Genomic DNA, 13,759 nt, shown 5'->3' on the forward strand with positions numbered 1-13,759 from the left:
GACATGGTAAGTTTTTTGGAAAAAACCTAAAATAATAAATGACAAGTCTTACTGCAAGTTTACAAATTATCTCCCCTTGAATAATCTGAGTCATTTGTTTTTTATTGTTTGGTGATTGGCCAGAAATTATTTCGAATTTCTAGCTTTAACATTTAATTACTTTTGGCTAAAAAGACACTGATGAACTTTATCTGTCCCAAAGTATTGTTTACATATTTTGCCTATTAATAAGGGGAATGACAGTAAAAATGTACTCTCAAATGTTATAATGCTTTTATCTAACATTTTAATTGACAAATATCCTCTTGTCAATTTTGTTTGTTCCTTTCATGGTTGTTTTGGTTAATAATTTGTCTGAATGATAAACATAATACTTTGTAAAAAAAAAAAGAGAAACGAAACTGAAAATAAATCAACACCTGTAAAGAAAGAAAAATAAATAAAATGCACAGCATAATACATCACTAAAGATGGAGGTACACATTATACAGGTATAGGCACATGCAACAGAGCAGCCATGCATTGTATAGGCATAACGTGCAGCTAAAGGTTCTACTGGTCACTTGAGAGAAACAACAGACACATACAATAATCCTCATAATGTTAGGACCATAATCAGTAAGGGTCCCATTCATTCTACAGTGAAATATCTGACAGAAACCTCTGACATCTCCAATGTGAACACAACATCTATGCGAGTTGAAAATTTTATAAACCTTGTATGACACATCACCAAATTATATATCAGGCAAAATATATTATTTGATCTTTAAACTTATTTTTTTACTTGCTATAAAATGAATTTTCAGGATAGACTGGCCTAATATATGAATATATCTATTTTCTATTTAGAGGAATTATAATTAAAATCTATATATTCCTGACCCATCTATGAAAAATGTAAAAAAAAAAAAAAAAAAAAAAAGTCTAATTTCAAATGTTATACATGTACATGCTGTAAAAAAAACTTAAAAAAAAACAAAACAAAAAAAAAATTAGGGAATGGAGGCATTTCATCACAACAAAGTTTCCTGCGCGAGGCCTTTCAAATACCTAAATGGATACAATGTGTGGCGTTAGTGAGAGCAAAAGCAGGCAGAGAGGGTACAAAAGAGTTAGGATATATAAAGGCTTGAGACACCGGACTCATTAACTCTCCAATACCTTTGAGCCTCTAGAGTTACGGCCCCTGGCAGTGGGTGGAAAGTCATAAGCATCGTAATATCTGGTACCGTCAATTTCATCAGGTGGAGACTGTGGCTACCGACAAAAAAACAAGGTCAAGAGAAATGACATTGCGTCATCATAAAACAGAAGTAAACCGTTGTACATCTATACAGAAATAACGACCTGAAACTGCAACAGGGTTTTTTCTTGTGTACTGCATAATAATAGTAAAATATTAGTAGTTGTAGAAATTATATCTGATTTTCAATGACACTATATGCAACTATTAAGCAAATCTCACACACAATACAAGCTTATAAGCATTGCTTCCAACTAAGCTTGAACATTCTGTCATTCTCTAATCCGAAACACTCTAATGCAGACAAGAAATATTTTGAATTGGACAAATGTACCCAAAAGCTCTACTATTTCCAGGTACAATGCAAATTTCACTCAAATTTGATGAAGAAATACAAATCCAACCTTACAGTTATAATCCACTTTCCTGTCCATCTAACTTTAAAAGGGGGGGTTGGGTTATGCTATGACTTTTACAACAGGACGTAACTTTACATCTAGTTTCAACAGTGAACAATTTATTTTTTAAAACTATGCCATTTAAATATTTTTGATGATTCAATATTAATATGTCTAATAGAAAAAATATAATGATGATATTTGTTAAATGTATCAGAAACCTACAATAACATATATATGCACAGATGTTAAGATATATTTTTAAAATATGCTGATGTCCAATTCTACACTAAGGCAAGCTCGGGTCATGTTAGTTTTTCTGTCATCTGATTACAAGATCGTATCAGCTAGGTACATGTAAGTGACATGTTTCAATCTAAAAGTCATCATACAGATCTGAAAAAAAAGTTTATCCTTGACATTGAATGTTACAAATGAGACCAAAAATTAATTTGTTGAGCGGCATTCAGTATTGTTGAATCAACATGGAAACATGTAATGCAAATATGATATTAAAAGAACTTTTGAAGACTTTAATAATGTATAGGGGAAAGAAACCTCTGGATAATTATCATCAGAATTCAAAGAAAATAAAGTTAACGAACTGGGGCCCAGACACTTATTTATCAAAAATATAGATATATATTCATAATCTTGAATTTAACAACTTATTAGGAAACCCAACAATTGAAAAATAATACACAAATTAACCATCTAAATACTCTAATTTAGATTCTGTACAATGAGATTAGCCCGAAGAACCTGAAAATCCTAAGAAAGGGAAACCATGCTTAAAGACAGGAACAGCCTCTATAGACTAGAGAAAGAATCTTTCACCAACTATTCATTAAACAAGAGAAATGAGAAGAACTGATTTTTTTCAAACCAAGAAAAAAAACATGAATATTGAGGCCATTGACATATATACTATTAACTTCTTATACTCTCAAAGGGAGATAACTTCAATTTCACAAGTGGAGAGACAGAAATAAAAAATATTCAAGCAAAATGTGACCATGTGATAGAAAGAATATAGAACCACATATTAACAAATAGAGATAAATAACTGTATATATGGTTACACATCACCACTTTAACAGAATCTGATGTATTTCAGTGATAAGTACTTGTGAGTCCCTAGTCAAGTACCCATAGAATTTTGATTGGACTCACTGAATTTCTGGAAATAGTTAATTTAAAATTGTTGGACTCATTGTTTTTAGCAATACAGCTGAAAAGGTCTTAATTATCAAAATGAATTGTAGATTGATCACTGCATTTTGTTAAATTTTGTGTTTGGATATAGTATTAATAAATGTCATTTTATAAATGAATTGGAAATGCAGAAGTTTATCAATAAGAGAAAAAAACCATTTTGTGGCAATCAGAATGAATGTTAAATAAAAAGATCTAGTAAAAAAGATCAATAGATAAAAATAATTAATACCTCTATTATATATAGATTTTTTTTTTTGATTTTTTTTTGATTTTTTTAATATATGAAAAATGTTCCAAATCGCCTCTTTACCCTAAATTTGATAATTATAATTGTATATTAATTTTATGGCAGTACATGTATTCTATAAGTTTACTGACAGTGATGTATCTCCTGGTGCTAGTCAACATGTAGTGACACAACATATACCACTACCCAGAGTACACAATAACAACACAGGCCTTTGGTAAAATGAAACAAAATTCTTTATAAATACTTTATATTGATAATGACCAAATGCAATCTACTTATAAAATACATGTTCTGGTATACTTTAGCAACAATCATCGAAAAAATCCTTTTTTTTTTCTTCTGATCTTTTTTTTTTTAAAACAAAGTTTTACAAATGTTGACCATAATTGCATAGAGATTACTTAAATGTGCATACAATGTATGTATAATATATTTTGCAATAACAAACATCTTTTTCAATGTAAAAACACAATTTTTACAGGTCATGTTATCGTAAATAAATATATATGTTTATATATACTGTACATTGTTTAATTTCTAAATAATATGAAAACCTACTACATGTACATGTATTGGTATATAAATGTACCGGTATGTATTTTTGAGTTAAAAACCACTATACAAAAGTAAATGTAGATATAATTTTTATGACTACACATACATACAAATACAAATCACTTTGTAACTTCTAATGAAATAAAACACCAGCTGATCACCAGTATCATTTTTATGTTATACAACATATGATACATAATTTGACATTAACAGTAGTCTTTCCTTAAAAACGTTATTTGGTAAATTTTTTGTCAGATTATCAAAACTACTGAAAAAAATCATAAAAAAATACATAAAAACAAAAAATACCTATCAGGTAATTAGAATTACTGTAACTAGTATTCACATTTTATACTCTATCACATGTATTTATATTTATACTGTTTGTTCACATTTTATACTGTAACTGGTGTTCACATTTTATACTGTAACTGGTGTTCACATATTATACATTGTATCTCAGGGATTCACATTTTATACTGTAACTGGTGTTCACATTTTATACTGTAACTGGTGTTCACATTTTATACTGTAACTGGTGTTCACAATAATTATACATTGTATCTCAGGGATTCACATTTTATACTGTAACTGGTGTTCACATTTTATACTGTAACTGGTGTTCACATTTTATACTGTAACTGGTGTTCACAATAATTATACATTGTATCTCAGGGATTCACATTTTATACTGTAACTGGTGTTCACATTTTATACTGTAACTGGTGTTCACATATTATACATTGTATCTCAGGGATTCACATATTATACATTATATCTCAGGGATTCACATTTTATACTGTAACTGGTGTTCACATTTTATACTGTAACTGGTGTTCACATTTTATACTGTAACTGTTGTTCACATTTTATACACTCTATCTCAGGGATTCACATTTTATATTGTATCTGATATTTACACTTTTAAGTTTGCACCCTTTTTATCCTGTACTCGCACACACAACATTTCTGGATCCCATTATTTATAAGCATCACTGCTGTAACCAGAAATTGTTGATAAAAGGTCTGATCAGAATTCAATTCTGGGGAACAAAATTCTGGGCAGACACAATTTACAGCTGGTGCATGTCCATAGATGTCCATGGCATACCTCTAGTAAATCATGATGTGTTTTATACTGTTTTAACTGTACATTTGCTCAAGCCTTATAATACTATCGACAACATCAACACAGATATACAATATCTATACCCAGCAATATACTCAGGTGGCCAGCACTACAGCTCCGACTCAAAATAGAGGGATGGACTTAATTCACACCGTAAAATTAATTGGTCTATTTGCATTTTTAAGTGAACTTCAATAGAGAAGGGTGGGTTTAATACCAGACATTGGCTTACTGCTGGATAAGTAAAGTTAGACAGTAAAGGGCTAATAGGAAAATATGTCTTCACAAAACAGAGAAAAAAATAGGCTCTCTGAGAGCAGCGACAGTAGATTTCTCCTGAAATTTAATAGTTTTTCTCATACTTTTATAATAATAGATACATTATCAGTGTGGCAAAACTGATAAATTATACTTCTCGAAATGTCATTGCACCTGGAATGTCCAGAATGAATTTTACCTTTAACCTCAATGCAACATTGACCATTGACATTTGGAACAAAAAATGTTTTGAAACACTGCACTTCCATATTCTACATACATTTGTATATCCATAAAACATCAAAGATCTACTTTGATAAGTAAGAAGTTATGCCTCAGAAAAGGTTTATTCACCATTTTTAGACGTTGATGGGCCATTAAGAGTGTAATAAGAATAATAATCTTGGACTGATGAATGACCTTTGACCTTAATGAGACCTTCACCTTAAGAGATCCAGAATTGGAACAGAACATCTTGCAATCCTACATATATTCAAACAATCATTATACCATTCATGTCTAATGAGCAAGAAGTTTCATTGACATACCCTTAGTAAGAAGGTAATAAACTAGACAATGAATTTGACCTTTCACCTCTATGTGACCTTGAAATTGGGCATATGGAAATTCTATTGGTCAAACTACTGTGATTCGTGATCAGAAGGAAATTTTATTGGTCGAACTACTGTGATCAGAAGTAAGAAGTTATGAACTGGATAATAAATTTGACCTTTAACCTCTATAGGACCTTGACTTTGGCATATGTAAACAAAAATGGCACCTGTTACGCTTTGCCATTACATACAGTAATCAAGGGAATTTTGTTGATACAATCTTACTGCGAATCAGAAATTATGGTTCTGACAAAACCAAGCATATTTGATTAATGGACAGACAAAACAACCGACAGGAGACAGACGAGGCAGCGACTGTAATGGCCTGACCACGAAAATTGGCAAATGGCTGTTAACCAACAAGCTGTGTGATTTGGACAAATGTATGTCCGAAACTTTGGGAAACTTACAGAAAACACTTATGCCATGACGACAGTCTTTTCCAAAAGGCAATATATCATGCTGCTATTGTAGTATCTTTGTTTTTATTTGACAGTACACAATTTACTGGCTGTCTCACATATATATTAAATAACTGACTTTTCAACATTTTAAAATCAAGCATTAAACAAAATATCACAAACCATACTACATTTCACAATTGATTTGGCAAAGATTGAGGACGTTTTTACAAATTTCTTTTAGTGAAGAAGAACTTGTAAATTTGGTTCAGTACTTGATTTTGAACTGTCAAAAATCTGTTTTGCAAAAAGCTTGGGACAATAACAACATTGCATACATAACAGAAACTAATTACGTAATATTGTATACAGTATACATATAACTGCTTCCTGATGTCAATAATCATACCTACCAGTAATACATATTCACGAACAGGTCCTTACACCTTAAACTCACCCAAGAACAATTTTCACCACCTTTCCCATTTCAATAATTCAAGCAGTGAGGGATTTGGGGTACTAAAAATATTCATACTGCATATTTTTCAAGAATTAAACTAATAAATTATACAAAAACCTTATCCATTTCCAAAAAAGATCAGATTTTTTACAAATTCCACCAATTTTGATATATCTATATAAAAAAAAAAATCCACATATTTTCTAAAATAACTGCTTTAATTTACTCAACCATAGTTAGTAACATTAGGTCTCAGAACAATATATATATCTTCCACAGTATCAAACAAGTAGCAAAGGAACTTAAAAGTGATTTGACCATCTTATTGTGGATTAAATTAAGTGTTATTCACTCCAAAACTTTCATTAGGCCCTGTTTTCTTCTTTTTTAATATATATACATATGTGTTCAAAATTAATACTGCTTTACACAGAAGCACTGCAACCACACAGCATTTCACACAGGATGTCGTAATCTCTGAGGTTGTCTATCACCAACTGACATGCCAGGAGTTACCTCCCTTGTGTAAACTCACCTTCACATTGTTCGTTGGGCTGAAGAGTATCTTGTCGACTGAGCGAGCACTGGCATTCTGTTGTGCATTGCCATTCTCTTCAACCTGTTCCTCAAGCACGCGGGCTGCAGGATGTTTGGGGACGCGGGACGTCTTACTAGGGGCAGGGGGGGTCGTCATCGACAGCAAATCCACACTGTCAAATACAGATATGTTATAATAACGGTCTCCAAAATCAACAACTTCACCAAACAAACGTTTAACAGTCAATGACATCAAATACCTATACATGGCCAAATTCACATTAATATAGTTCTGACTGCATCACAATAAAAAGTCAGCCATTTTATAATAATCTATCTCCACTAATTGGTGTAATTTATATTATGGCAGTTTTTTTCACATGAAAACTAGAAATAGTTCTACATGAACCATTTTATTTATATTTTTAATATTAAGTAATCTTAGTCAGGCACTTATCCAATATTGTGTTAAAAGAAAATAGTAAAATGATTCAGCCTTTTCAGATAAATGAGAACCAAACTCATTATCATATTTATCCTAAAAAAAGTCCCCTTCACTAGTAAAAATGTTTAGTACCATTTTTATCCTTAAATGGGCCCCCTCCACTAGTGTAAACGTTTAGTATCATATTTATCCTTAAATGGGCCCCCTCCACTAGTGTAAATGTTTAGTACCATTTTTATCCTTAAATGGGCCCCCTCCACTAGTTATATATATATATAGTGTAAACGTTTAGTACCACATTTACCCTTAAATGGGCCCCTTCCCCTAGTGTAAATGTTTAGTACTATATTTATCCTTAAATGGCCCCCTCCACTAGTGTAAAAGTTTTGTACCATATTTATCCTTAAATGGGCCCCTACCCTATTGTAAACGTTTAGTACCTTATTTATCCTTAAATGGGCCCCCTTACCTAGTGTAAAAGTTTTGTACCATATTTATCCTTAAATGGGCCCCTACCCTATTGTAAAAGTTTAGTATCACTTTTAGCTTAATTACTCCTTTGAAATTGATGATTCTGCAAATATGAGGAAGGGGCTGTTTTGTGAGCAGGGACTTCTTTGCAGATAAATGCGGTATATATACAGCACACCAGGTGTATGCCTTCATTTTGGTTGTACCTCTGGTCAGCCTGGGTTTCTGTGTTGTCATTCCTGATCAGACTGGTGTCTGGCACTACAAAGACAGAACAGACCATATATAATCACAGACACAACACTACTTAATACTGGGAATCATACAGACTTCATCCATGGACCTAAACAGATGGCGTGGAATTTTGTAAGCTGATTCACTGTCTGCATATCTACATCCCCCCATCTGGATTATTCATCCCCCTCCTTTTCTCAAGCCTTTTAATCTCCTCTTCCTCACTTGGACATTCTTTCTCTCTTCCGGTCTCTTTACTATGCAGGGATCTGTAAGTTCTCAACTTTTCCTGTGGTTTGTAAACTTATAGCTATTTTTACTGCTATCCAGGATAACAAAATTTCACAAAAAAATACTTGACTTGAATTAAAACAATTGATGAACAAATTATTGAAAACACAGCATCTATACCTATTGTATTTGCCTTCATTTATGGATTTAGAGTTAGAATTACAGTTTCGTTACTATGTTGGTATTCTCTGTTGTTTTTATATCAATCTGCCCTGATAACCTCATCTATACATGTTATTTACAGGTCACTTTTAAAATATTTTTCAGCCTTATTTAATCTTCAAATATTCATCCTTCTGGCCTGTTTTTAATTCACTCAGGGTGTTGATCGAGTTAAATACGGTACAGCCTCCCCACCCAGCCTTCCAATCCTAACTTAAAATGTGATATGTAACAGCACATGTAAGAATTTTTCTGTCTGAGTCCGTCTGTAGCCGTGGTATTAACTTAGCACATAGGAAAGCTGTTGTATGCAATGAAATCTGCAGTGAAGTTGTACTATCTGTCTGACATTTAAATACTAAAGCCAAACCTGTTTTTGTCTGTAGTGACAAACTGTTACACAAGGACATTAATCACTAAACTAATAGCACACATAATTTTTTTCTCCTTCATACCTAGACTGACAGATTATAATCTAGTTATTACTGTCAACATGCACACATGTAATAGGGATCAAAACCTGTTATAATTAATTTCATTCTTTAAATTTCAACTGTACTATCAATAATAAATAGCATCCTCAAAGTTCACTCATTTAAAACATTGTTTTCAGTAACAGCAAATGATAGATCAACATGTACATTACACTTGATGTAGTTTATGACTATGAATGCCAAAAACTACAGAAGTTCATTAATACTATGAATTCCAACACCTATAGGATATCAGAAAATACCTACAGGACTGTCAGAACTCTGAATGAGTTGTATGGCACTGCCACTATATAACCCTACCAATTCAGTTGCGAGTTCACCAGCTTATGAACTGCCAACTGAAATTTGAATTTGAAAATTTCAAAAAAAAATCGCACGACAAATAAAAAATCGCAGATGGTAAATATAAGCATTGAACGGCTTTCAGTTGGCATTCATAGTCAATATGAATGCCAACTGGACAGTAGCGCGCTTTATGTTGAATTTGCCTCTGTCCAGTTGGCATTCATATTGACTATGAATGCCAACTGAAAGCCGTTCAATGCTTAAATGAATGACAGTAACTATAGGACTGTCAGAACACCTGCTGGAGTTCATGACTCTATGAATGACAATACATACAGGACTGTCAAAACTCTGAATGACAATACCTGCTGGAGTTCATAACTCTATGAATGACAATATACCTACAGAACTATCAGAACCCTATGAATGATCATACCTACAAGAGATCCTGACTATGAATGCCAACACCTTAGAATAGGAAATCATGACTCTGTAAAGTACAATATTTACAGAAGTTCATGACTCTATTAATGACAATACCTACAGGATTTCATTGCTGTAATAACTACTAGAGTCAATTGGCCTTGTAATACATTAAGATCCCCAGTGTTAACAGTGCCTCCATGAGTTAATGGGCTCATAAGTCAATCACACTCCATGAACTCGCCTACATTCACTAAAGCAGTACTGGAGCTATGTGCAGCTGATGATGATGATGGATCTGTCTTATGGATTAGGCTACAGACCATCACTCTTATCAATCAATAACCCGTGTACAAACATAATGAATATGTCATGAGGACAACAAATTCTCCAGAAAACCTACATAGTAAATATATCTACTGCAAATATTTCATCCAGTTCCTTCTACATACAATGTCTTTATTCATTTTCTGAAACACACCACCTTTTAATAACTACATATTTATCATAATTATCTATTCCATTTCTTAGTGTGTGGAAAAATCACCTCCAGATATATACCCAGTAGTCAACTTTTTCGGCAGTCTTATTATCACCAAATATGATTCAAACTGATCTAATTTTGTTATCTGTGCTGAAACCCATTAGTTCGTTAATTTATTTCACCAGCAGTTTTACATTATAACCACCAGCACCTATCCATCCTCTCAAACCATCATTTCCCTACCACATATCCACCGCTGTCCCTTAGCATTTCCCCATCCAAACTCTATACCCATCTAATCCCAACCCTGGGTTCACATCCCACTGTCCCCTCACCCTATATCTCACCATCCCTTAGTACCTCCCGGCCTTCCTTCTGCCTATAGATCACAATCCCACTTTCCCCACCTAAATCTATCCCTATCCATCATTACTTCCCTCCTTCCCCTGTACTTATCTATATCAAACCATCACTACCTCCCAACCTCACATCCTCCGCACTACCGATCTACCCCCACACTACCGATCTACCCCCACACCTCAGTACCTCCCACCATCCCCACTACCGATCTACCCCCACACCTCAGTACCTTGCATCCTCCCCTCTACCGATCTACCCCCACACCCCAGTACCTCCAACCATCCCCTCTATCAATCTACCCCCACACCTCAGTACCTCCAACCCTCGCATACTCCCCTCTACCGATCTACCCCCACACCTCAATACCTCCCACCATCCCCACTACCGATCTACCCCCACACCTCAGTACCTCCCACCCTCCCCACTACCAATCTACCCCCACACCTCAATACCTCCCACCCTCCCCACTACCGATCTACCCCCACACCTCAATACCTCCCACCCTCCCCACTACCGATCTACCCCTACACCTCAATACCTCCCACCCTCCCCACTACCAATCTACCCCCACACCTCAATACCTCCCACCCTCCCCACTACCGATCTACCCCCACACCTCAATACCTCCCACCCTCCCCACTACCAATCTACCCCCACACCTCAGTACCTCCCACCCTCCCCTTATCTGATCTACCCCCACACCTCAATACCTCCCACCATCCCCACTATCAATCTACCCCCACACCTCAGTACCTCCCACCCTCCCCACTATCAATCTACCCCCACACCTCAATACCTCCCACCCTCCCCACTACCGATCTACCCCCACACCTCAGATCCTCCCACCCTCCCCACTACCGATCTACCCCCACACCTCAATACCTCCCACCCTCCCCACTACCAATCTACCCCCACACCTCAGTACCTCCCACCCTCCCCACTACCAATCTACCCCCACACCTCAGTACCTCCCACCCTCCCCACTACCAATCTACCCCACACCTCAGTACCTCCCATCCTCCCCTTATCTGATCTACCCCCACACCTCAATACCTCCCACCCTCCCCACTATCAATCTACCCCCACACCTCAGTACCTCCCATCCTCCCCACTACCGATCTACCCCCACACCTCAGTACCTCCCATCCCTCCCCACTACCAATCTACCCCCACACCTCAGTACCTCCCATCCTCCCCACTATCAATCTACCCCCACACCTCAGTACCTCCCATCCTCCCCACTATCAATCTACCCCCCACACCTCAGTACCTCCCATCCTCCCCACTATCAATCTACCCCCACACCTCAGTACCTCCCACCATCCCCTCTATCAATCTACCCCCACACCTCAATACCTCCCACCCTCCCCACTATCAATCTACCCCCACACCTCAATACCTCCCACCATCCCCTCTATCAATCTACCCCCACACCTCAGTACCTCCAACCCTTGCATACTCCCCTCTACCGATCTACCCCCACACCTCAATACCTCCCACCCTCCCCACTACCAATCTACCCCCACACCTCAGTACCTCCCATCCTCCCCTTATCTGATCTACCCCCACACCTCAATACCTCCCACCCTCCCCACTATCAATCTACCCCCACACCTCAATACCTCCCATCCTCCCCACTACCGATCTACCCCCACACCTCAGTACCTCCCATCCCCCCCACTACCAATCTACCCCCACACCTCAGTACCTCCATCCCTCGCATACTCCCCTCTACCGATCTACCCCCACACCTCAGTACCTCCCACCCTCCCCACTACCGATCTATCCCCACACTTCAGTACCTCCAACCCTCCCCTTATCTGATCTATCCCCACACTTCAGTACCTCCCACCCTCCCCTTATCTGATCTACCCCAAAAACCTCAGTACCTCCCACCCTCCCCTTATCTGATCTACCCCCACACCTCAGTACCTCCCACCCTCCCCACTACCGATCTACCCCCACACCTCAGTACCTCCCACCCTCCCCACTACCGATCTACCCCCACCCCTCAGTACCTCCCACCATCCCCTCTACCGATCTACCCCCACCCCTCAGTACCTCCCACCATCCCCACTACCGATCTACCCCCACACCTCAGTACTTCCCATACTCCCCTCTACCGATCTTCCCCCACACCTCAGTACCTCCCACCCTCCCCACTACCGATCTACCCCCACCCCTCAGTACCTCCCACCATCCCCACTACCGATCTACCCCCACACCTCAGTACCTCCCACCCTACCCTCTACCAATCTACCCCCACACCTCAGTACCTCGCATCCTCCCCTCTACCGATCTACCCCCACACCTCAGTACCTCCCACCATCCCCACTACTGATTATTACCTCCCACCATCCCCAATACTGATCTACCCCCACAACTCAGTACCTTCCATCCTCCCCTCTGCCAATCTTCCCTCACACCTCAGTACCTCCCACCCTTCCCTCCACCAAACTTTCCCCACCATCATATACGCTAACTCTCCTACGTAATCTACTTCTTCTATCATTTCCTGTATCCCTTTTAATCTTTCCTTACACCTATTACAGGATAAAGCTTTGCCACAATGCATACAGACAAGGGACAGACAAGCGTAAGTTTGTTAAATATTATGATTGCTGGTTTCTGGAAGATACAACATATGGTAATTAATCTTTTTATCAAGTAATTATCACGTTATTACAGCTCCAAGTAACCTGGTACCATATGTATCACAGAGAAGGTTATAATGGAACTTGGTATTGAATCAAGTACACACTATCTCCTTACCACCTCATCACTGCACCCCCCCCCCCCCCCCCCCCCCATTTCATTTCAACAAATTCTATTGCTATAAAACAAATGGATTGGACAACAGGCAAGCCTATATAAGTCCTCTCCTACCCCCTACCCCCATCCCCACCCCCATCACCCACCACCCCCTCCACCAACCAAACACTTTTTTTATATTCAGTTATACATATACAATCATTAGACTGCAGTATAATAGTCACACCTTCCGTGTAACCAATACAAACTATCAATTTACCATTACATGCCAT

General features: G+C 37.5%; 1 protein-coding gene across 5 annotated transcripts in view; it reads right to left on the bottom strand.

Moving 5' to 3' along the window:
* Positions 1–13,759, bottom strand: part of LOC117339355 (transforming acidic coiled-coil-containing protein 3-like) — a 55,962-nt gene that overhangs the window by 24,583 nt on the left and 17,620 nt on the right. For 3 of the 5 annotated variants that reach the window (XM_033900897.1, XM_033900895.1, XM_033900896.1), the window contains exons 7-9: positions 8,189–8,243; positions 7,065–7,239; positions 1,165–1,260 (exon numbers count right to left, since the gene is read on the bottom strand). In XM_033900897.1, coding sequence (XP_033756788.1) covers positions 1,165–1,260; positions 7,065–7,239; positions 8,189–8,243 — 326 coding nt within the window. The remainder of the gene's footprint in view (positions 1–1,164; positions 1,261–7,064; positions 7,240–8,188; positions 8,244–13,759) is intronic. The other 2 variants (XM_033900899.1, XM_033900898.1) reach the window with 1 other exon arrangement.

This window comes from Pecten maximus, chromosome 12, assembly GCF_902652985.1.
Source record: "Pecten maximus chromosome 12, xPecMax1.1, whole genome shotgun sequence".
Classification (NCBI taxonomy): domain Eukaryota; kingdom Metazoa; phylum Mollusca; class Bivalvia; order Pectinida; family Pectinidae; genus Pecten; species Pecten maximus.